Source organism: Neoarius graeffei, chromosome 4 (assembly GCF_027579695.1).
Source record: "Neoarius graeffei isolate fNeoGra1 chromosome 4, fNeoGra1.pri, whole genome shotgun sequence".
In the NCBI taxonomy this organism is placed as follows: Eukaryota; Metazoa; Chordata; class Actinopteri; order Siluriformes; family Ariidae; genus Neoarius; species Neoarius graeffei.
In genome coordinates this window covers 959915-984160 of record NC_083572.1, presented here as the reverse complement: position 1 = coordinate 984160, position 24246 = coordinate 959915, and the positions used below count along the sequence as shown (strand labels likewise).

At 43.7% G+C, this 24246-nt stretch overlaps 2 protein-coding genes and 2 non-coding genes across 5 annotated transcripts; 1 reads left to right on the top strand and 3 right to left on the bottom strand.

The window, feature by feature from the left end:
• Positions 1–65: 65 nt before the first annotated feature.
• trnar-ccu (transfer RNA arginine (anticodon CCU)) lies at positions 66–138 on the top strand. Its single transcript has one exon. It is a non-coding gene; the product is annotated as a tRNA-Arg (tRNA).
• A 3187-nt stretch (positions 139–3325) lies between these two features.
• On the bottom strand, positions 3326–7129 carry rpsa (ribosomal protein SA). The gene is made up of 8 exons (XM_060918539.1): positions 7064–7129; positions 5586–5757; positions 5159–5277; positions 4569–4814; positions 4357–4485; positions 4041–4209; positions 3555–3593; positions 3326–3475 (listed from the first exon to the last, which is right to left on the bottom strand). The coding sequence occupies exons 2-8, from the start codon at positions 5716–5718 to the stop codon at positions 3381–3383; spliced, it is 930 nt and encodes a 309-aa protein (XP_060774522.1). The 5' UTR covers positions 5719–5757; positions 7064–7129; the 3' UTR covers positions 3326–3380.
• Positions 4954–5094, bottom strand: LOC132885578 (small nucleolar RNA SNORA62/SNORA6 family). Its single transcript, XR_009654619.1, has one exon. It is a non-coding gene; the product is annotated as a small nucleolar RNA SNORA62/SNORA6 family (small nucleolar RNA).
• A 2045-nt stretch (positions 7130–9174) lies between the features above and the next one.
• LOC132884691 (mitochondrial glycine transporter B-like) lies at positions 9175–23775 on the bottom strand. Of its 2 annotated transcripts, none has more exons than XM_060918547.1 (7): positions 23608–23775; positions 18555–18679; positions 16937–17021; positions 16663–16842; positions 13678–13846; positions 10749–10915; positions 9175–10659 (listed from the first exon to the last, which is right to left on the bottom strand). In XM_060918547.1, exons 1-7 carry the CDS (start codon positions 23758–23760, stop codon positions 10537–10539), a joined length of 1002 nt encoding a protein of 333 aa, XP_060774530.1. In that variant the 5' UTR covers positions 23761–23775; the 3' UTR covers positions 9175–10536. The 2 variants fall into 2 exon arrangements, with proteins under 2 accessions (XP_060774530.1, XP_060774531.1); XM_060918548.1 differs by lacking the exon at positions 23608–23775 and adding an exon at positions 18857–19169.
• Positions 23776–24246: the final 471 nt, after the last annotated feature.

Below are 24246 nucleotides of genomic sequence, written 5' to 3'. Positions count from 1 at the left end.
AATTACAGAGTTAATTTAATGTATGTATCTATAAAGGAATCAGCTTTTCATTTTATATCCGTTGAGCCCCAGTGGCCTAATGGATAAGGCACTGGCCTCCTAAGCCAGGGATTGTGGGTTCGAGTCCCATCTGGGGTGAGTCTTCTTTTCTTTCTTTTTTTTTTTTTACATTTTTCACAAAAAGGTGCGTTAATTCGATTCTGAGAATATTTTGAGCAAAATTTCAATGAATAAAAATATAACGGAAAAGGCACCCTTTTTATTTCTTAATCATAAACAATGCAAAACGACATTTGTGTCTGTATAAAACTAACTCCTAATACTGTAAGAAAAATGTAGTAGAGGTGCATCATATCTTAAAACCAAATAAAATCTGATTGAAAATAACCGACTGAAACATAATGAGCTCTGAAGCGTGTCGGAGGAAACAGAGCTCCAGAGCAGCTAAAATGCCGACATTTCACCCCCTCTCTCTGTCTCGGGCTCTGTGGATCGCAGGGGCCTGGAGCTGCTGAAGAGCTTTTATTAACAGTTATGTGGTTGTGTAACCATCTCATGCACTATGTGGTCTGGAGCTATCAGACTCAGCGTGCACCCCAGGCTTTATGTTTTAACTTTAGATCCATAAATAATATCTGTTTAGTCAAGCCTTTTGTTAATGGTGTTTATGAGGTAAAGGAGTAGATCTGGAGGGTCCTCAGACAGAGTGTTTTGGTAAACTGGGATGTATGGATGCTGTCAGTCCCCACTCGCTTGCTCACTCGAGTTTGTTGACGGTGTAGTGGCTGCTGCTTTATGTCCCGGGGCTCCCTCATGCCTGTGTTACCTTCTGGCTCTCTCCTTTTAGTTATGCTGTCATAGTTAGTTGCCGGAGTCCCTGCTTGTACTCGGTGCAATATACTGCTCCTACTTATTCAGGTGACATTGGGCATACCTAACAACCTGTGTTTTCTTTCTCTTCTCCCCCACCCCAAATCTGTCCCTCTGAGTTACATGGAGTCAACACGAAATCTTTTGGTGGAGAGGGTGGAGATCTCGACTGGCTATCGTAGCCTGCAGGGAATCGGCCATCAGACATTCTGTCTCATGTCCCAGACCCGGTGAAATGTAACTGAATTGTCTTGGCCAGCCCTAAGGGTCCCATCTGCATCTCATCATTGCTGAGGAGTGTGCTCCCATCACCCAATCAAGCATCCAGCCAGAGCAGGTCATGATATATTTTTTACCATATTAACATGCCATTGTTGTGTGTTATGCCTGATGTAAAGACTCTCGTCTCTGCGAGCCTACCACACAGATTTAATACTTGTCATTTTTAGGGCATACCTAACAACATGTGTTTTCTTTCTCTCTCCCCCCCCATCTGTCCCTCTGAGTTACATGTTGGTCCTGGGATTGAGATGCTGGCCTCTTCTGCCCCTCGGACCTGCTTGATCCATCCTGGTGCCCTGTGTCTGGTCGGAGTTTTATCGCACCGCTCCTGTGAAGGACGGCCCCATGAGGACAGTTGAGGGTTATACCTGGAGGATGCTCTGGACTCTTACAGTAATGCTTTTATGGCTGAGGACTACAGTTGTCTTGCTAACTTTAGGACTGCAGTTATCATGAACAGTTTTGCACTCAAGTTTCCATCAATGAAGAGTTTATAACATCAACGAAACTGTCCTCATGTTAAAACTGTTAATATTATAGTCAGGCTGTCTGTTGTTGCCCAAATGAGGATGGGTTCCCTTTTGAGTCTGGTTCCTCTCAAGGTTTCTTCCTCATGTCGTCTGAGGGAGTTTTTCCTTGCCACCATCGCCACAGGCTTCATCATTGGGGATAGATTAGGGATAAAATTAGCTCATGTTTTAAGTCGTTCAAATTCTGTAAAGCTACTTTGCGACAATGTTTATTGTTAAAAGCGCTATACAAATAAACTTGACTAATAGTACGCAGACTCCCACCGTGAACATATTTTTGCATTGTGACGTATTATGCTCCAGTGCATCCTTACACAGCTCATACTGTTAATCCTGAAGGAAATGATAACTTTACATTACAGGCATTTAGCAGACACTCTGGATAAGAGAGTGATGTACAACAGACCCAGAGCAACCTGGGGACTCTTACTCAAGGACACTTCAGCCATTCTAGCTGTTCCAGGGAATCGAACCCAAAACCTTTTAATCCCAAACTGCTTTTCTAACCATTAGACCATGGCTGCCCAATCAACAGTTAAAGATTCATAACATTTTAGATTTGCTTAGGGGTTAAAAATGTAAACTTCGACAAATGGGTAAAGAATTGCTAAGTTCCATAGATTTATGTTAAACTGTCAATATCATGTGGCATAATTTCAGCTTCTGAGAGACTGAGAAACATTTCAGAATAAATGAAAATAAAGTTGAAGTACTTTAGTGTTGTAGCTCTAGCACTGTTAAAATCAAGACTTTGTGGAATCAGCCCAGCCCCCTGGATGACATCATACAACCGCAGTCAAGTCTAAATCTCTAAAACCAGTCCAACTTTTTTCCTCCAATGTGTTAGTAACAACCATTTTAAATAATGGAGTTAAACACTTTATAAACAGCTCTTATTTGTAAAAGTGGCATTTAAAAAAAAAAAAACCTTGACCATGTCACTTTTGACTGTGAATCTTATTGTTCTGCATTTCTTTAAAACCATTTTCTTCCAATGATCATTTAATTCTAGTCCTCTGGCTTCTTGTCAATATTGTGATTCCTTTCTCCCATAGAACTTTAAAGCTACAATTCATTTAATTTAAATTTTTTTTTAATAAGCACCCCCACACACGTTTAATTGTTCATATTTGTACCTGTACACAGAATTTCTCTTAAAATAAAACGCTCGAGCGCTGCTCTCACTGTGGACAAAATTATACTGGAGAACCCGAATGACATCACACTCTACATAACTCACCGAAGCTGAGATCTAGTGGATTCGTCACTTCTAAATTGCTGTAAACAACCCTGAAGACGCAGAGTATTAAATGCTTGGTTGTATAAATAAACCAATTATTGAATTAAGTGTGCGCAGTGGCACGGAGGGACTTTTTATTACAAGCCTTTATTCGATGGCTGTGTAACAAAGATAAACACAGAGGGGCACATCAGGGCACCTGGCACAACAAACAGCACTCATTTTGGGGTTTTGTTTGACTAAGCATTATATTAACCAGCATAATACAGCACCAGTGAATCTCAGCCCTGTTGTGTACTCACTTCATGTCAGTAAAACCCCTCCCCCTGACCTTCCACTGTTCACCACCTCAATATTCAACACACTTAACACACCCAGGAAATATAAATGACATCAACACTAATCAAGCCATCAAGTTTATTGGCTGAACACAAACACAAACTGAAGAGTGTGTGTGTTTAGGACCACTCAGCAGTGGAGCCGCCCCAGTCTCCAGCCTGAGCAGTGGGGGCTGCACTCCAATCTTCAGTGGCAGGCTGCGCACTCCAGTCCTCTGTTGGAGAGGAAACAACACACATTAGACTTAGCCAGTGTGGAGAAATTCTGATCAGCGATTAGGAATAAGAACCTACCGGAGAAACCCTCAGTCGTGGGTCCGGGCTTAGCAGCAGCTGGAGGGGGGAAACAGAACAAGATCAAACATGAGAACAAATGAAGGAGGCTTTACTGGACCTGTGGGAGAAGGAAGGAAGGACTGAAGGGGGGGAAGGAACAGGGATGAGAGGAAAATAAGACCATAAAAGAACATTTTAAAAAGAAAAAAGTGAGGGAGATAAGAGGAAAGATAGATAAGAAAAGGGATGAGAAAGATGGGGGGGGGGGGGGGGGGGGAAGTGGAACTGAAAGGAAGGAAAGGGACTGACAGGATAACAAAATTAAGAAAAAGGATAAAGAATGACAGGGACAAAAATCCATGTCCACGAGTTTCAGTGAGGTACCGATATCACTGGGATAAACAATTAGGTCTGAAATTAATAAAATGAAAAGCTGCTGCCAGAATTACAGCCTCATGTCATATTCCACATCTCTGCAGTTAAGGGTTGTATGGGGTTTCTCACCATCGATGCCAGCAGGGAACTGCTGTATGGGTACTGATGGCACCTGCACACCCTCAGACCAGTCGGGTACTTCGAGCTGAGCAATATCAGCGACAGGAGCCGACCACTCGCCCTGGAACTCCTCCTTCCCAACAGCCTTCTCTGCTGCAGCCTGCTCCTCCTTCTCAATCTGCACCAAACACAGAGGCAAAATAAAACACACCCAGGATGGGACGGGGTTCAGCACCATGATGCTCAATGCCAAGCATCTTGCATCAAAGATCACTAAAAACCAGAAATTCTAGAAAGCACTGAAAGGTGTGTAGAAAGACCTCACCTCCTCAGGATCTCTGTAGAAGTACAGATCAGGCATCACCTCCCATGGATGCTCACGGGAGATGGTACCACGCATCCTCAACACCTCACGGGCCAACATCCACCACATCAGCCCCACGGAGTGAGGACCCTACACACACACACTAATTACAACACAAACACGCAGGACTGTGAGAATGCGCCAGTGTAAGGGTGTGGCGCACCATCCCGTACCTTGTTGTTGCAGGGGATGGCGATGTCAACGTATCTGAGTGGAGAGTCAGTGTTGCACAGAGCAATAGTGGGGATGTTCACATACGAAGCCTCAGTCAGCGGCTGGTGGTCAGCACGAGGGTCGGTCACAATCAGGAGGCGGGGCTCCCTGAAGGCAGCCTGAATCTGATTGGTGAATGTACCAGGCGTGAAGCGCCCAGCAAAGGTGGTAGCCCCAGTGGCAGAGGCAAATTTGAGCACGGCCCTCTGAAAGCGTGGAATAAAAAATAGAATCAAATCCCATTTGCACGTTTTCATTGAATTAGGAATTAAAGCTGAGAAAGCAGATTTGTGCACATAGTTCATTTAAGGCTGACTTCAGAACCAAATAAACCAATTTCTAAGACCATGTGGCTCAGGTCACTATCAAACCCCAGTCATGGGACAGGAAGTCCTCATGGTGTTAGCGAAAACCCGGCCAGCTCACTTTAGCACACTTCCGACACCCCAACACCAACAGTAGTGACAGGCTTTAATAGTGTGCACCTAACACTCCACCCAACACTAATAACTCCTAGCCCTTTCCCTTTGAACATAAAGCATGCATCTACCTGACCCGTGTTCCTGGAAGAAATGACACAAACATCAGCAGGGTTCTCAATGGCAACGATGGCACGAGCAGCCAGCAGCAGCTTTTCCCAAGTTTTCTTCAGGTTAATGATGTAAATGCCTGCAACACAGCACACAATGAACATAACCAAAAAAAAAACCAACCCACACACACTTGTGTTCTCAGCATCAGGGAACCAAAGACATCTGAATGAAACCCAAACACTTAGAGTAACAGCTCAGCAACATTTCCCTCTAAACTACTAGGCAGAACTTTAGATCCTAAGACTAATTTTAAATTCATAGCCACTGATACAAATTTCTCCCTTTACGCATCAGATTCCTCAAATAACCACAAACAACTAATCACTGCATATTACGCCACTAAAGGATACACCTGCACTTATCCTTACAACAAACATCTCTCACCGTCACTTTTTCTCTTGTAGACATACTGCTCCATCTGGAAGTCCAGGTTGGTTCCACCCAGATGGGTTCCTGCAGCCAGGAACTTCAGCACATCCTCCTCCTTCATCTGAAGGACATCCAGACCTCCGGACATCGTGACCACTTTCCCTGTGCAACGAGTTTAGTGGGAGAGCTAGCAAGAAGGAAGAGAGAAGAAATTAGAGACCAGATCAAAGGTTACACCACTGAGTTGACGTCAGTAACTGCAGATGTGGCTCAGGTCACCATCAAACCCCAGTCATTGGACAGGAAGCCCTCATGGTGTTAGCGAAAACCCAGCTGCCTCACTTTAGCACACCTCCGACACCCAAACACCAACACTAGTGACAGGTTTTAATAGTGTGCACCAACACAAAATACTGATTTGCCTCAGTATTTGACAAATCTCCAAGAAATTGTACTAAAAAAGACCAATAACACTATACTAATTCTCAAGTGCATTTAAAACAAGTGAACATGATGGTGATTTTTCTCCCTAAAGACACTTGTCACATTTTTTTTAAAGATTTTTTTGGGCTTTTTTCACCTTTATTGGATAGGACAGTGTAGAGACAGGAAATGAGCAGGAGAGAGAGACGGGAAGGGATCGGGAAATGACCGCGGGTCGGAATCGAACCCGGGTCCCCGGATTTATGGTATGAAGCCTTATCCACCTGAGCCACGACGCCCCCACTTGTCACTAACTCTAACGGGACTCGAATGGACCGTTACCAGACTATGAGCAGCGCATGTACACTCACTTTGTCCAAGAATCATCTGAAGGTAAAACTTAAATCAGTATGAAAACATTTGCTCCAAAAGGAAGTCATCAGAACCTAAGATTATAAACTTATGAAGTTTGACTCTTCCAGTGCCCAACTAAATCAGTATTCATAAGGTTTCATTTAACAGAAAAGTTGTCACTGAATGTTTAAATATTTAAAAAGCAGCAACGTGCTACACATCCGCACACAAGATTCTGAAAAATAGAGTCGAATCCCCCACCGTTCACTGAAAAGAATCGACTCAGAGTCGGCTCCTTCGTGAACGACACACCACTCAAACCGAATCTGAATGAAGTAATATTCAGAACTTTTCACACACAGCGTAAAAAAAAAACAATTCCATGTTTTTCCCAAACAAACATTACCACAGCTAAAGTTCACGCCAGAGTCCCCGATATTAAAACACGGAGTTTACACGGCAGTAAGCGATGCCGGTCCTTAAAATCCTCCTGAGCTAATTTATAAGCTAACAGGCTAACAGCACGCGCGCGAGACCTGAACCTGTTAGGCCTTCCCTCACCAAGCAGAACCCGGGAAGCGGATATTTATTAAACACAGAACTCCTGACACCAAGTCAAAGCGAACACTTATTTTAACATCTCGTGTGAGTTTCAGACTCAGTTCTCCTGAGCATTCTGCTTTAAAACCAACTTAAAACTTTAAAACCGAGCTCACCACGAGACAACGCCGTATAGAGATCTTCACCTCACGGCAAAAAGAGAGCGGCAGACGGAAATGACGTCATATATATAGCCATGACGGAACCAATCAGATTTTGGGGGGAGGGAGTTCACGTTTGTGCGCAGCACCGCCCCCGACTGTACAGGAGGATATACATTACAAAACAGCACTATAAAGTATATACACTCTCCATATATATATATAAATAGGTTAAATCGTTTTAAGTTGCTTCCTAATTAATTAAAACATTGTTTATTAGAGTAAAACATCACTTATTTTTAGCAATACTACGAGACTGGTTTAGGGTTTTACAACCCCGATTCCAAAAGAGTTGGGACAAAGTACAAATTGTAAATAAAAACGGAATGCAATAATTTACAAATCTCAGAAACTGATATTGTATTCACAATAGAACATAGACAACATATCAAAGGTCAAAAGTGAGACATTTTGAAATTTCATGCCAAATATTGGCTCATTTGAAATTTCATGACAACAACACATCTCAAAAAAGTTGGGACAGGGGCAATAAGAGGCTGGAAAAGTTAAAGGTACAAAAAAGGAACAGCTGGAGGACCAAATTGCAACTCATTAGGTCAATTGGCAATAGGTCATTAACATGACTGGGTATAAAAAGAGCATCTTGGAGTGGCAGCGGCTCTCAGAAGTAAAGATGGGAAGAGGATCACCAATCCCCCTAATTCTGCGCCGACAAATAGTGGAGCAATATCAGAAAGGAGTTCGACAGTGTAAAATTGCAAAGAGTTTGAACATATCATCAAAAGATTCAGAGAATCTGGAAGAATCTCTGTAAGGGTCAAGGCCAGAAAACCATACTGGGTGCCCGTGATCTTCGGGCCCTTAGACGGCACTGCATCACATACAGGCATGCTTCTGTATTGGAAATCACAAAATGGGCTCAGGAATATTTCCAGAGAACATTATCTGTGAACTCACCGTGCCATCCGCCGTTGCCAGCTAAAACTCTATAGTTCAAAGAAGAAGCCGTATCTAAACATGATCCAGAAGCGCAGACGTCTTCTCTGGGCCAAGGCTCATTTAAAATGGACTGTGGCAAAGTGGAAAACTGTTCTGTGGTCAGATGAATCAAAATTTGAAGTTCTTTATGGAAATCAGGGACGCCGTGTCATTCGGACTAAAGAGGAGAAGGACAACCCAAGTTGTTATCAGCGCTCAGTTCAGAAGCCTGCATCTCTGATGGTATGGGGTTGCATTAGTGCGTGTGGCATGGGCAGCTTACACATCTGGAAAGACACCATCAATGCTGAAAGATATATTCAGGTTCTAGAGCAACATATGCTCCCATCCAGAGGACATCTCTTTCAGGGAAGACCTTGCATTTTCCAACATGACAATGCCAAACCACATACTGCATCAATTACAGCATCATGGCTGCGTAGAAGAAGGGTCCAGGTACTGAACTGGCCAGCCTGCAGTCCAGATCTTTCACCCATAGAAAACATTTGGCGCATCATAAAACGGAAGATACGACAAAAAAGACCTAAGACAGTTGAGCAACTAGAATCCTACATTAGACAAGAATGGGTTAACATTCCTCTCCCTAAACTTGAGCAACTTGTCTCCTCAGTCCCCAGACGTTTACAGACTGTTGTAAAGAGAAAAGGGGATGTCTCACAGTGGGAAACATGGCCTTGTCCCAACTTTGAGATGTGTTGTTGTCATGAAATTTAAAATCGCCTAATTTTTCTCTTTAAATGATACATTTTCTCAGTTTAAACATTTGATATGTCATCTATGTTCTATTCTGAATAAAATATGGAATTTTAAACTTCCACATCATTGCATTCCATTTTTATTTACAATTTGTACTTTGCCCCAACTTTTTTGGAATCAGGGTTGTATATTATAGTAGTTTTACATTTTTTTTGTACTGGGGTATTTTTCAGCTTTATTTAGTACCTGTCCAAAAAAATGCATGAAAAATGCACAAATCTACACACAAGGTAGTGAATGATTTATAATTGCATTGCAGTTAAAGACAGAATCCTTGCTTGTAAAGAGTTATATTAAAATTTATTGTACACACTGGATGGTGGTTAGAATAAATCAGACATGAGGCTGTGTATTAAAAACAGGACAAATTTATTCACATGTAAACAAAACTGCAGAGCATTAATCTGAGGAGTAAACACCAGCAATAACAGCAGGATAAAGTGAACATCATGAGAGGACACTGAAGTCTACTAGCTCCAGTTTGTTTGGCCCTGAACTGAGAGAGAAAACACACACACACACCCCTCCCAAATAAAATGCAGGTTTAGTGTGTGTTAAGTATCACAGTATGTTGTATAACTGATTACTGAGGAGATAACACATCCAGTACATAGGCTCCTCTTGAATTAAAGTGCATTCACAAACTATGACCAGTTCACATCCAGTCCAGATAGACAATGTACACAACTTATACACACACACACACACACACAATTACACACTGGAACACAAAAGCAACTTTCAACTTCTCTTACATTCTATACATCACACACATTCCAGTATTATCATTAATAATAATCTCTCCAGTGTTTTGCCCAAACCTACACCAAGTCTTCAAAACAGAACGAACACACCCAAGTGTCTGTAGTAACAAGGCAGCATCAAAATGTGAAACACAAAGGATTATGGGAAATGTGCAATTTCCATCATGTCCTGAATGAAGATGGATTAGATTTTCAGATGCCCTTGAACACCGCACCCATCCCAGTATGAACTATTCCACTGTCTTTATTTCTCACTAACACACTTTTTGGATTCTGTCTCTCCCGAATTGTCTTAGCTGACGAGCTCGAATCTCACTTTTTTTACGATTAATTTTACAAGGGCACATTTTAAAATGATTTGAGAATTGACTGCAATTACCCAGAGGTAAAAGTGATGACTTTTGATGGAAAAATGTATAAATGCTTCCAAAATAAATAAATCTAGATAATGAAGTGAAGAAACTGTCAGACAGCAAAAGAAAGATCAGATGTAGATTATATTAAAAATATATATTAAACAATTATCTGTTGTATTGTTAAATTAAACGCTATGGTTATTTTGAAGGTATATAAGTTATATAGTGGTTAAATAAACTACAGCTTTATTTTACAAAACTGTGGGGGCGTAGCCTCTTGTCATGGAGTATAGGGGTGGAGTATTTAGGATGAACCCCCATGGGGGAGGAGTCTAATCATTAATAAGGTGGGTGGAGCTTCTGGAGTGATAACAGGCACAGGTGCAATAACTCAGTGTGGAGGTGGAGTCTTCTCAGTGAATAGTGGGTGGAGCCTGTTTCATGATGCAGTGCACAGAGGCGGAGCTTGCTCAGTGACCAGCAGAACACCAACAGTGTCTCAGCATACTGGCTGCGGGTCAATTTCTCCAGGAGTGTTCAATTACATACCACTTTTTACTGAGAGAGACAGAGAGAGAGCGTGCATGCATGTTCAGGATTTGAGGCCCATAATTGCCATGAGTTGTTCGTACACAGTCCAGGCCATCGCAGCCATCAGGGTTCTCCTCAACGAGCGCGGAACAGCACCACGGAAAAAACCTGCGAGTCCCTGTTCCTGAGAGAGAGAGAGAGAGAGAGAGAGCGTTAATACTGGATTAAATAATTGTGCATGCGCGCGTGTGTGTGTGTGTGTGTTTTACTCACGGTGTAGATGAGCTGCAGTGTGTGGCGCGTTGTGCAATAACGTGTTGGATTGACCTGCATGTGTGTTTTCACCACGTCAGCCGGCTGCGTCACCACAGATGCCAAAATCCCAGCAAACACACCACAACTAAAGTTCAGCAGAGGAACCAGACCAGACGATCCGAGCTCTGATACACACACACAAAACATTAGATGTGCATTTGGACAAGACACACATTCTCACACACCAGATACTCAGATTGTTTTGCAGGTCAAGGGGCCCACAGGGCCCCTCCTGGGAAAAAACAGGGGCCCATTTCTACAATGGGGGGCCCAGTGATGATCCTTCAGTTGAAGCGAACCTAGTGAGCAAAGCGAGCCCAATGAACAGCTGGGGCAGCCCAGGGGCTGTTTTTTTCTTCTCAATTCTGTTTTTTTTGGTATTAGAAGCCATATGAAGCAATGTAGATGACAAAAATCAATGTTTCAACCAAATATATTGAGATATTGTTTAATCAGTGGCAAAATTTTGGAATTCAACCACAGGCCACTATATATATATATATCACATCTATATTATCTCCTCCTTGTAAATTATAATTTATTTTATTAACTTGTTTTCAGTTTGGTGTAGGTCTATAGTAGTAGTAGTCACCAGTGGCAGTAGTGGTTGCTGTTGTAGTAGTTGATGTTGCAGTAGTTGTTGTAAATCTAGTATGACTAATTACCTTGGGTATCAGGGGTATCAGTTTTTTTCAGGTGAATGTACTCTCTTTCTGCCGAAGAATGACAAAATAGATGTATTTTTCTTTTTTTCTTATCCATGTTTTCTTGTCTCTTTCGAATATTCGTACATGGACTGTAAGACGCCACCTAGCGAAAGACTTGGATCAGGTTTTACTCGCTTGGGACGCTACAAACGGGGCAACGTAAATACACGAACGGGTCCGACGTATATTCAATATGGCGGCGGTCAAAACAAATTCATCCGATGCTGAAATCTGTTGAACATCCAGATAATTATGTTGGAAGTTGCATATTTGTGCAAGATTTTTGATATTGAGACCATGAAGTCAAGTAATACCAGTCCCCCCAGGATTCCACGGGCCTTTTTTGTGATTGTAGCGGGCTAAAATGTCTGATGTTACGGGGGTTTCCAAAAAATTGCGATGAAAGTTGCGGTGTTTTTTTAGGTTTTTGTTGCGATTACATTGCAGGAGGAAGTGAAAGTTGCGAGAAATTGCTGCGATTTTCTCTTTTTGTGATTAAAATTGAGTGATATGTTAAATATTAAGTTATTACTGAAAAACTATTGATTAAAAAAACAAAGACACTGAGAAATGGTCCTATAAACAACTTTACCAGTATAAAAGATTACCAGGACTACAAAAATGCAGAAAAATAGGCTTTACTTATCCAAATGCTCCTGTTGGTTCTAAAGTTAAAGTGCAGAGAACCTCACAGCACAACATGAAGTTACCTTAAAATATAATATAAATGCCTCAGCTTTCATGTAAGATAAAAAAAAAAAAAAAACTATTAATACTAGTACTGTGTGCAGGCAGTCTCTCCTGAAGACTAAATTAAACAATAATTATAAACTAATAAAATAAATGGCTCAGACTTCATAGAAGAAAAAAAACAATTTGAACAGAATCTCACAGTATGATGCTGAAGCTGCCTAAACAATGGAAAATAAAATACCATTTTGGCAAAAATGTTGGCATCCATTAATTTCTTGTATTAAGTAAAAAAATAAAGTGCGCACAGTCCTTCACTGTAAACATAACACACTTTCAGTAACAGAATTTAAGCCTATATAAACATTGACTCGCACATGCTGCTTCTCTTGAACGTATGGACCCTTTTCACGTGACATCACGACAAACGGGGCCGCCATTTTGGACGTGTACTACCAGTAGTTTACCACAGCCAGCATTGAGGAACGGCAGCAAAGAAAGTTTTTACTTTCAGCAAGACTTCCATCATGCCACTATATTGTTGTGCACCTGGATGTAGTAACCATCAACCATCATCTCCCTCAAATTAAGCAGCGTGCCGGCTTGCTCCCGGAGTGCTCCGGCCGAGGTTCCCCTCAAATTAAGCAGCGCGCTCCGTAACCTTGGCCGGAGCACTCCTGGAGCAAGCCGGAGCGCGCTCCGTAACCTCGGCCGGAGCACTCCTGGAGCAAGCCGGAGCGCCCTCCGGAACCTCGGACGTTGGCGTGTATGTGTATGGCGATGGGTTTTTAACGACATAGGTATACAGATCATGTGGGCCGAAGTCAGGTAAAGACGAGGGCTTCGTGTACTTCCGTACGTCAGTGAACAATCCTGGTGGAAGCAGGTAAACGTCGTTCTCTAAGCCTGCTAACCTCAATTTTTGCAAATACCTCTCCCTCTGCTCGCCCTGTAAATGCCCTACGTCGCTGGATAGTGAAGGTGTTTTCTGCATCTCGCTCCTTTTTCTTTTATGTTTTTCGTTTGTCGCCTTCCTCGCATTCAAACTGATTCGAGCCGAAGTCCACTACATGTCCAAAATGGCGGTCGCGTTTACGAAGGTCACGTGACTGAAAAGGGTCCATGCACGGAAGTAAGGCGGAAGGTAGTTTGTCGACGTCACCTCAAGACGATGCCAATGATTGGTCAAATTTGCGGGAAAGTTGCAGTGATTGGATATAATTGCAACACCGCCCTGAATTCGCGGGGATTGGTTGAATTTGCGCTGAAGTTGCAAACGGCAACATCGCGAAATCCTGGAGGGTCTGTAATACGCCACGAAACGTTCCAAATAGGGTATAAAATGCTCGCGTCCATATTGGCCCCTGCCCCTCTCGACAATGCGTTCATTATTCGAAATAGCACGTCTTAGACGCGGGCGCACCAACAATCTGAGTCTCTGCACACTCACACAGACTCACTCTCTCCCTCTCGCATGCGCACACACACACCATGTGGCAGTGCCCTCTTGCTCTGGCTGTAGATCATGACGTAGATGCCAGAGAATGGCGCATCTCTGAGCAGTGTAGCTGTGAGACCCGAGTATAGAGCTCTCGGTCCCTCTGTCTCACACACACTCCTCAATGCCCCACACACACTGCTGTAGTTATACCGCCCACTCTGAAACAAACAAACAAACAAACAAACAAACACACATTATAGCAGCTATAAACAGTCGTTCCCTCACCAATCTCTCGCTCACTTTTCTCTATCTTGAAGCTAATAAAAGGGGAAAAAAAGCAGCTTGTTCCCTCATCTCACTGAAGAACTGTAAACTCCTGTCCTGAAGATCATCAGAAAACTTTTCAATACAGCTTCACCTCTGACTGCTACAGAGCACTGACACTGGAGACTCCTTCCAGAAACGTTACATTAAAAGGTAAGTAAAATTTATTTTCCAGACAGAGCTACAAAATGCTTTACAAAGGTCATTAATCAGATAAAAAGGAAAAAAACAAAAACAACCCAAAACCATACAACACTAATGCCGCTTTTCCACTACCAACGCGGCTGAGTCGGGCTGAGCCGTGCCGTGCTGAGTCGAGCTGAGTGGGGCTGTTGGAGTTGCATTTCGACTACAACCGCGCTGAACCGTGCTGGCTGGAAGTGGGTGGACACATTGGGTGGAGTTAGCGAAAGTGGGTGGACGTCACGTGATGTCGTTAGGCGGCGCAAACAGTGACATCAGTGACCTTTTAAGCAGTAGTCTCACGACCCGGAGAGTAAACAATAAACATGGAGGACATAGAGTCGTTAGTGTTGCTGGTCTTGGTGCTGTGGCTTGTTGTCACCGACAACGCCAACAGATACTGGCAAGAGCGTATAGATGAGGCGAGGCGCATAAGGCTTCAGAAATTCTCGTAATTCGTAATTCTCCTCCTTCCGGGTTTGCGGTGTTTACAGATCCCAGCGCGCTCGCGGGGCGTGTGTGGGCATGTGAGGACACTCGTCCTCACCAATCAGTGCACAGGGGAGTGTCTGCTCACGCCCCTAGCCCCACTCAGCTCGGTTTGGCTCGCTTCGGCTCGCTTCAGCCCCACTCCAAATCCGTGCGAGTTTTGGGGGCTGAGCAGGGCTGAAGCGAGCTGAGTCGTGCTGTTCTTAGATAGTCGAAATGCGAGCCGTGTCGGGCTGAAGTGAGCTGAAAAAGGGTAGTGGAAAAGGGCCATAAAATACACAAAGCAGACAACATATTATCCAAACGCCTGTCCCAACAGATCTGTCTTTAACTGTCTTTTGAAAGAGGAACGCACAGAATCAGCATTTTGCCACAGGCGTGCTCATTGGGGATAGATTAGGGATAAAATTAGCTCATGTTTTAAGTCGTTCAAATTCTGTAAAGCTGCTTTGCGACAATGTTTATTGTTAAAAGCGCGATACAAATAAACTTGACTTGACTTCTCAGAGGTGAAGGCAGAGCGATCCACAGTTTAGGTGTGACAACCTCAAAAGCTTGATCACCACGGGTCTTCAGGTGAGAACGAGGGACAGACAGATTCAGCCTCTTTACCCTGACTGAGAGGGCAGATGAGCGAGCGTGAAGCAGATGAGACACATCTGCAGGAGCCTGACTGCACAGTGCTCTGGATGTTAAGAGTGAGAATTTCAAACTAAATCCTAAATGCAAGAGGAATCCAGTGAAGTGATGAGAGCGTGTGTTTGACCTGGTGAGGAATCTTTCAGCAGCATTCTGAACTGCAGACGATCGAGGGCAGATTTACTAAGCGAGGACAGAAAGTGCATTACAGTCATCAAGATGAGATGAAATAAAACCTTGTATAAACGTCTGCAGCTCTGCATTTGACACTGCACATCTCAATTTACTTATGTTTCATAAAAGTGGGAAAAACAAGATCTGCTCAGCTGTTTAACACGAGCGTGGAACAGCAAGGACTGATCAAATATAACCCGTAAATGGCGGAGGTTGGTGTGGGTAACAGAGGGAAGAGCAGCGTTATCTGGGCCAACAGTCAGAACGTCTGTCTTATCTGCATTTCGCTGGAAGAAGGTTTTTTGCTGTCCAGTCCCTCACAGGATTAAGACAGTCCTGGAGCCTCAATAGACCAACTTATTAGCCTCTTTCAATTTAAAAGAAAAATACCTTTGGATATCTAATATCATTTATTCACATTTGATATTAAATCTGTCAATGATCTGATCCTAAAAACAGCAGATATTAAAGAGAATAGCAGGGGCCCCAGGACCGAGCCCTGAGGGACACCACAAGACCATGGAGACGAATCAGACACAAAGTCTCCAATAGAGACGGTGAAGCTTCCCTCAGTAAGAGAAGATGTAAACCAGTCTAACGCTGTACCTGAGAAACCACACAGTCACGTCACCTCTTAATCAGGATGATGGTCTACTATATCAAACACAGAACTGAGGTCTAGTAGTACGTACACAGAATAATCCCTGGATGTGTGGACATTAGGATGTTACTGGAGATCCTCAAAAGAGCAGCTTCAGTAGAATCTTGTTTCTGAAACTCACACTGGAACGTTGTGCCTCTCCAACGCTGCAGTGAAGTGTACAGCTACAACCTTATCGAAAAGTTTTCACATAAATGGAAGCTTCGATATCGGCCTATAGTTCTTGGGTACCACAGGGTCAAAGGTTCTTTAATACGGGCTGGATAGCAGCATGCTTAAAATAGGAAGACGCACGCCCTGTAGACAACGAAGTATTGACAATGGTTAATGTGGCAGGGCCAATAACGGTCATATAAAAGTCTCCTTACAGATCAACAATTGCACACTTTATTTATTTATTATCAGTAGAGCGTCCGTTGTACACGCCCCTGAGAATGAGTTGTTACTATAGAAACGATAATGTATTAAAACAGCGCATTAATATAACGGCGGCGCTGCTGTTGTAGAAAATTAATAAACACCTTCTGACCAATCACAGTTGAGATTGTGTGTGTGTACATGTACCTCGAAGCGTGTTTTGATGACGGTGATGGGCAGCATGGTGACTCCAGCCACACAGCGCGCTGCTGCTCCCAACAACACCGATTCACACGCTCCCGGCGCTCGCAGCTCGAAAAAATACTGCTTCAGAGAGTAGAATGTGCTGAAATAAATCCCTACGCCTGGGATACAGCGCACAAACGACTGAAAAAACACACACAGTTTAAAAAGATAAATAAAAGATAAAAATGAATGAATGAATAAATAAAGAGATCGATATATGAGGAGCAGCTCTGACCGGTGAGACGCCTTTCCACAGACCGAAGAGTTTTTCAGTCCGGACCACTGTGATAAACACACGCAGCATCCCCACCTTCACACCACTGAGACAGACAGACAGACAGACAGACAGATGGAGGTATAATCTGATCCCTACAAATCAGATTTCAGCAGTGACAGTCTGATAACTTTTACCAAACAATCAGATTATTCAGCACATGTACACTGTTAATCTGGTTTATTTACTGTGTTTTTTATTTACCATATTTCAGAAGACAACCCTTAATTATCCAGTGAGCCCTTAACCCTTTTTTTTTTAGATTTTTTTTGGGCTTTTTTCAGCTTTATTATTGGACAGGACAGTGTAGAGACAGGAAACGAGCGGGAGAGAGAGACGGGGAGGGATCGGGAAATGACCTCGGGTCGGAACCGAACCCGGGTCCCCGGACACATGGCACGGTGCCCCATCCACCCGAGCCACGGCGCCCCCCCCCCCCCAACCCTTTCTTACAGAACACAACCGTTCCATTACAGCAGCAGAATGAAAATCAACTGAGACATTTTCAATCAATACTGACTGATGTAACGAAGGAATTATTTTATTGCTATAAGTGTTATCAGATTAGTCAGGACACCGTTGGGGTTCTGTGTGTAGAGAACTGGGGTTCTGCGTTTCGCTGCTGGTGAGTAGGACGATGGGGGGATGGGGGGAGCCCCCTGCTGGCCAAACCACCGAACCTTCGGGTTTCCATTTGCTCTTCATGTCATGTGACTTACATGTGAAAAACACATTCATTTAAATTTTGCGAAATATTGCTTTATTGAATTGTCTGAAAAACCTCATGCGAGTGTAAAGCTGTGCAATATCTGAGAGTTTTTCAAAAATCACATTTCCATTCCTCATTTTTTAGTTCATGATTTCAAACTGTACATTAATCAGGTTGATTAAACACAGCGACTGGTACAGAGATAAACACACAGCACAACTAAAGCGTGTCGGTAGTAAAACACCGTCTACAGCTGGATATGAATAACTGCTAATTCTTAAACCTCGAGTGATGACTTTGATCACCAGGACTGCAGAGCGCGACATCACAAAAAATAAATCCAACGCTGAACATGGACACGCCCAAAACAGTCACAAACTCCTTTTTTTTGGCCTTTTAGCAGAAAGGGATCGTCACGAGTTCTTTAAGGGGTCAGTGGACGATTAAGGGTCCGACTCTTCTGAGAAGGGTTCTACTAGGGACATACAGGGAAACACTCTGTTGGAGGGCTCTACACAGAACCTTCAAGGGTTCCATCTGAGGAAAAACTGAAGATCACTAGTGTGTTCTTAAATTCTCTAACAGTGTCCCATAAACGGCTCAGTTTGTGTCCCTGGGGAGGAACCATCACAGGCACTACGCAGAACCCTACAACACAGTGGATCCCTATATGAAAGAAATCCAAGGAGGTGAAGAACCCTCAAAGAACCCTTAAAAATACTGCTCCATATTTTCTTCTGAATATCTACAACATGCCAAGTTCTTGTTACAATATTAGAAAAGCAGGTTTGACTGGAACCCTTTCTGACACTCGAGGGTTCCACACAGAAACGTTAAGAGAGTGTAGTGTGTGTGTGTGTGTGATCTAACCCAGGCTGTGTGCTGTTCTGTAGAGTCTGCAGTCGTGTTTTTACAAGATCCAGCGGCTGGAACAGTAACGTGGAGCAGGTTCCACTGAGAGAACCACACATGAACGCCTTCAACACCGGGTGAGCCTGAGAGAGAGAGAGAGAGAGAGAGAGAGAGAGAGAGAGAGAGAAAAACAGACAGACAAAGAGAGATGGTAAGTCAGTGATATGAACCTCAGACAGCAGCAAGCGTGTTGTCGTCTCATTTGCATAATCACACACACTAAATACAGAAAACCTCTGATCTCTCTCACACACACTTACCTTGATGTGTGTTTTGGGTTGTGTGTCATTCTTTTCCTGCATCTCTCATTCTCTAGATCACAGCACCACACACACACACACACACACTTCTGTTCCTCTGTCAAGTTCCTTCTCTCTGACCTGTTCCGTCCGCCTGTCTCTCTCTCTCTCCGCTTCGTCTTATCTCTCCATGTGCTCAGCGTCTCTTCTCTTTCTCTCCCCTGAGTCTCTTTTCTTCCTTTCTTTCTCTTCTTCTGTCTGTTTCTCGTTTTGCCTTCCAGTATAGCTTTGTCTGCTCTAATCCTCCAGCTCTTTGGCTTCTCTCTCTCTCTCACACACACACACACACACACACACACACACACACACACACACACACACACACACACACTCACTCACTCACTCACTCACTCACTCACTCTGCTCTTTGTATCTCTATCTGCCACATTGTGTCTCTTCAAATTGCTGTGACTCATATAATTGCTGCAGGATTCAGTGTGTGTGCGCAGACTGTCACTGTAAATTGTGTAATTTTTAATATTATTATTATTTTTTTAAAGTAGGGTGGCAAGGTGGTGTAGTGGTTATCACTGCCACCTCACAGCAAGAAGGTCCGGGTTCGAGCCCCGTGGCCGGCGAGGGCCTTTCTGTGTGGAGTTTGCATGTTCTCCCCGTGTCCGCGTGGGTTTCCTCCGGGTGCTCTGGTTTCCCCCACAGTCCAAAGACATGCAGGTTAGGTTAACTGGTGACTCTAAATTGAGCGTAGGTGTGAATGTGAGTGTGAATGGTTGTCTGTGTCTATGTGTCAGCCCTGTGATGACCTGGCGACTTGTCCAGGGTGAACCCCGCCTTTCACCCGTAGTCAGCTGGGATAGGATCCAGCTCGCCTGCGACCCTGTAGAACAGGATAAAGCGGCTAGAGATAATGGATGGATGGATTTTTTTAGTTTCATGTTTTGTTCCTAACCCCTTGCTCCTATCATAACACACATCACTGCTGATTGGTCGGCTGCTGTAACACCCACTATGACATCAGCTGGCAGTTGGAATTTAAATTTTAAATCTCTCTCTGTCTGAAATCACTCACTCGTTCACTACGCCCCATATAGGGAATTACTGTATAGAGGACTATATAGTGAGCTCATTGTTAAAATGTAAAAGCTCTTTCAGACACTAGTCCGTCACGCTGGTATTTACGTCGTTACTGTCGCACAAAACGTGTCAGATCAGTCGGCTGGTGGGTTTCAGACACAGGCGATTGCTCTAAGACAACGAGGGAGGCTCAGCCTCCTCTAAAAATGATGAACATCGTGTAGGATGAATTGCGCTAGGCTTATGTTATAGCCGACCTTATAACATTGCTATTTCAGATCCAGAATCATAGAAATATATGTGCTCAACCCACTACAGTGCGAAATCATTCCGTTATAACTTTCCCCAGTTCGCCTAATGTGTGCGTGAGTTTTTCCCCCTCGTGACAGCGCGATGCAGCCCAGCCTCAGTGCACTTCAATGGCATTTGGGAGCTCTGCGCTTTCAATCTCAAAATGCAAGATGGTTATTGGACAAATACTGCAAAAATGCCCGTCCATGGACTCCCAGCCTCACAGTGGGAGGGACATGGCAGTTTCCGTGAGGAGACTGGTGATTGGTGAAAGCGGCCGGATATTTTCTTTGATTGACAGCTCATTTCAACTATAGACAGGCAGCAGTTACAGTGTTGCCAGATTGGGGGTTTCCCGCTCAATTGAGCGGTTTTAAGTGCATTTTGGCGGGTTTTGAACATATTTTGGGCTGGATAACGTCAGCAGTATCTGGCAACATCAGTTCAGTCCCATGCGGATTCGCAAGTGCTGTGGTGTATTGTAAGAGATCAGTTTACATTTCGATTTCATTCATTACATACGGTTTCTACCAGCTTTTTTAGTTTGTATATATTTTCATTGTAAATAAAGTGTAAATATAGTGTTGTCAAGTTTGCTATCTTAGTTCCAGAAATTTCGTTTATTTGAGTGACTGAACTTGAACTTGAGGGGGCTAGTCAGCTAGCAAGAAAGCTGCGCACGGATGCCGAGCATTGCTGATTTAATTTTGGCGAAGCCATTTGCCAGTCTTCCTTTCGAGGAAAAAATTAAAATTAAAGAGCAGGGTAGACCAACGCCTCAAACTGACTTGGTGAAAAAGGTAGGGAATAATACTCGTTCCTTTCAGCTCTCCTGGTACGAGAAAGTGAATTGGCTAACAGCAAGTGACCCACATCAACAACAGTAAATAGGCTACTTTAGTAATATGTCATGGATGGACCAAAAATATAGAATCTATTTAAAATGTTTATGCTGAGTATATTATATTGGAATATATATTTTTCTGGATATGAATTAAACACAGCTACAATTTGGAAAACATTTTTAAACAAAAACACAGCCGAGGTCAATTTTTAAACAACATGCCACAATTTTAAAATATAAAATGTTCAAATATAACCCCCCCCCCCCCCCCCCCCCCCCCCCCCCACACACACACACACACACACCACCATCATGTATATTGGACAGTAGGCTAATGGGCCAGAAGAACCTGTTATTTCACAGTTTGTGACGCTGCCAACAATCAGCCAGATCAGAGGCAAGAGTATGGGCAAAACTGATGTGTTTTCTTTTAAAATCTGGAAATATCGTAACCGACCAGCCTCCCCCGTTTGAAAGACTACCAGCCGCCACTGATTTCAGAATAATAAATACATGCATGTTTCTGTGATAAATCCATATTATACTGAGCGTATTAACCACATTAATCAGTACAGAGTACTTTGTGTCTGCTGCAGCTTTCAGTTCTTTTAAATCAAGGCTGAATCCTTTCTTCTTTGCCGCTGCCTTTTATTAAATCACATTTGAGACTTTTGATTTGATTTCTTTCAGCGCGACTGCAATGCATGATGGGATATATTGCTTTGGTTAGTGACCATTGCTGTACACTACTTTTCATGATGCGCTGTGGGATACTTTGAGTGCACTATAGACCCTTTTCAGTCACGTGACCTTTGTAAACGCAACCGCCATTTTGGACATGTAGTGGACTTCGGCTCGAATCAGTTTGAATGCGAGGAAGGCGACAAACGAAAAACATAAAAGAAAAAGGAGCGAGATGCAGAAAACACCTTCACTATCCAGCGACGTAGGGCATTTACAGGGCGAGCAGAGGGAGAGGGATTTGCAAAAATTGAGGTTAGCAGGCTTAGAGAACGACGTTTACCTGCTTCCACCAGGATTGTTCACTGGTGTACGGAAGTACACGAAGCCCTCGTCTTTACCTGACTTCGGCCCACATGATCTGTATACCTATGTCGTTAAAAACCCATCGCCATACACATACACGCCAACGTCCGAGGTTCCGGAGCGCGCTCCGGCTTGCTCCAGGAGTGCTCCGGCCGAGGTTCCAGAGCGTGCTCCGGCTTGCTCCCCCTCAAATTAAGCAGCGCGCTCCGGCTTGCTCCGGAGCAAGCCAGAGCGCGCTGCTTAATTTGAGGGGAACCTCGGCTGGAGCACTCCGGGAGCAAGCCAGAGTGCGCTGCTTAATTTGAGGGGGAGCAAGCTGGAGCGCGCTGCTTAATTTGAGGGGAACCTCGGCTGGAGCACTCCGGGAGCAAGCCAGAGTGCGCTGCTTAATTTGAGGGGGAGCAAGCTGGAGCGCGCTGCTTAATTTGAGGGGAACCTCGGCCGGAGTGCGCTCCGGAACCTCGGCCGGAGCACTCCGGGAGCAAGCCGGAGCGCGCTGCTTAATTTGAGGGGGAGCAAGCTGGAGCGCGCTCCGGAACCTCGGATGTTGGTTCCGGCAGCTATTTATACTGGATCCGGTGTAAATAGCTGCCGGATCATAATTACAGTAAACTAGTAAATACAGTAAAGGAAAAACTTGAGACTGAAAGGTTTTAACAGTCATCCAAATGACTGAACGTAAACATTGCTACAGTAACATACCAGCTACTTGCTGACATTAGCTAGTCAACAATAGCTACTACAGAAGAACAAAGAGGTTACAATGGGTTATTTTAGCCTATTTGGTTACACACTCGCCGCCACAGAATGTTAACAGCAATGTAATGCCTTTTCTGGCTAATTTTATTCGTCTTACCTCCAACAAAGTGGTCACTACACAAGCGCTGGTATGCCGAGGGCTGCCAATCTGTTTATGGCTGCTATCCATCTTCTCCATCGGGATCCGATAAAATGATAACCCTTGCCCTGTTTGTTGATGGTTACTACATCCAGGTGCACAACAATATAGTGGCATGATGGAAGTCTTGCTGAAAGTAAAAACTTTCTTTGCTGCCGTTCCTCAATGCTGGCTGTGGTAAACTACTGGTAGTACACGTCCAAAATGGCGGCCGCGTTTGTCGTGACGTCCCGTGAAAAGCGTCTATATAGGGTGTAAATAATCCTCACTATCGTTTCGGACAGCACTACAAAATGGCGTCCTCACTATATCGTGAGTAGGGAGTGATTTCAGACACAGGGATGGACGCTGCTTCAGTGTGTTTCAATAATAACAACCAGCACCAAACAGGAAGCAGATTCTCTCTCACTCACACACGTGTATACTATATAAGAGCATCATTTGCAACAGCAATCAATGTTTTAAAAGGTCACATGACTTATTAAAAATTTTAACACATTTCTAGATTACACACAGTCTACACACACCTCTGTCTTTCATTTGAATTTAAGTTTATATATATTTCATTTTTAACAGTTAGTGCACTCAGCTTCCACTCACCAGCACGACATCCATAGCTACTGTTGACGATGATGATGAAGGGGGTGAGAGTGATGGAGAGGAAGTGCTCAGCTCCCTCTGTTCTGTTCTCTCTCTGGCCGTTGTGTTGTTTCTCACAGCGTGACCTTTGACCTTATGAGCACAGGGGAACATTTTTATACTAAATACACAATAAGATCAAGACTAAAACAGCGCGCGTGTGTGTGTGTGTGTGTGTGTGTGTGTGTGTGTACTCATGACTTTGTGTCTCATTTAGAATCCAAATGCTATAAAAAACACATATTGGATTCTTGAAAACACACAGGTTTGTAACAGTCGAAGGGAGTACCGTGTGTGCGCGCGTGAAAAAAATAAATAAATAAAAACATCTCATCTCATCATCTGTAGCCGCTTTATCCTGTTCTACAGGGTCGCAGGCGAGCTGGAGCCTATCCCAGCTGACTACGGGTGAAAGGCGGGGTTCACCCTGGACAAGTCGCCAGGTCATCACAGGGCTGACACATAGACACAGACAACCATTCACACTCACATTCACACCTACGCTCAATTTAGAGTCACCAGTTAACCTAACCTGCATGTCTTTGGACTGTGGGGGAAACCAGAGCACCCGGAGGAAACCCACGCGGACACGGGGAGAAC

Excerpts from the sequence above, each read along its gene's own strand:
- rpsa (XM_060918539.1), bottom strand. The coding sequence starts at position 5,718 with ATGTCCGGAGGTCTGGATGTCCTTCAGATGAAGGAGGAGGATGTGCTG. Across the intron at positions 4,486-4,568 it reads CCATCCCCTGCAACAACAAG|GGTCCTCACTCCGTGGGGCT; the intron begins GTACGGGATGGT and ends GTGTGTGTGTAG. Across the intron at positions 3,476-3,554 it reads CACGACTGAGGGTTTCTCCG|AGGACTGGAGTGCGCAGCCT; the intron begins GTAGGTTCTTAT and ends CCTCTCCAACAG.
- LOC132884691 (XM_060918547.1), bottom strand. The coding sequence starts at position 23,760 with ATGTTCCCCTGTGCTCATAAGGTCAAAGGTCACGCTGTGAGAAACAAC. Across the intron at positions 16,843-16,936 it reads TGTGGAAAGGCGTCTCACCG|TCGTTTGTGCGCTGTATCCC; the intron begins GTCAGAGCTGCT and ends GTGTTTTTTCAG. Across the intron at positions 10,916-13,677 it reads CAAGAGGGCACTGCCACATG|AGCTCGGATCGTCTGGTCTG; the intron begins GTGTGTGTGTGC and ends TGTGTGTATCAG.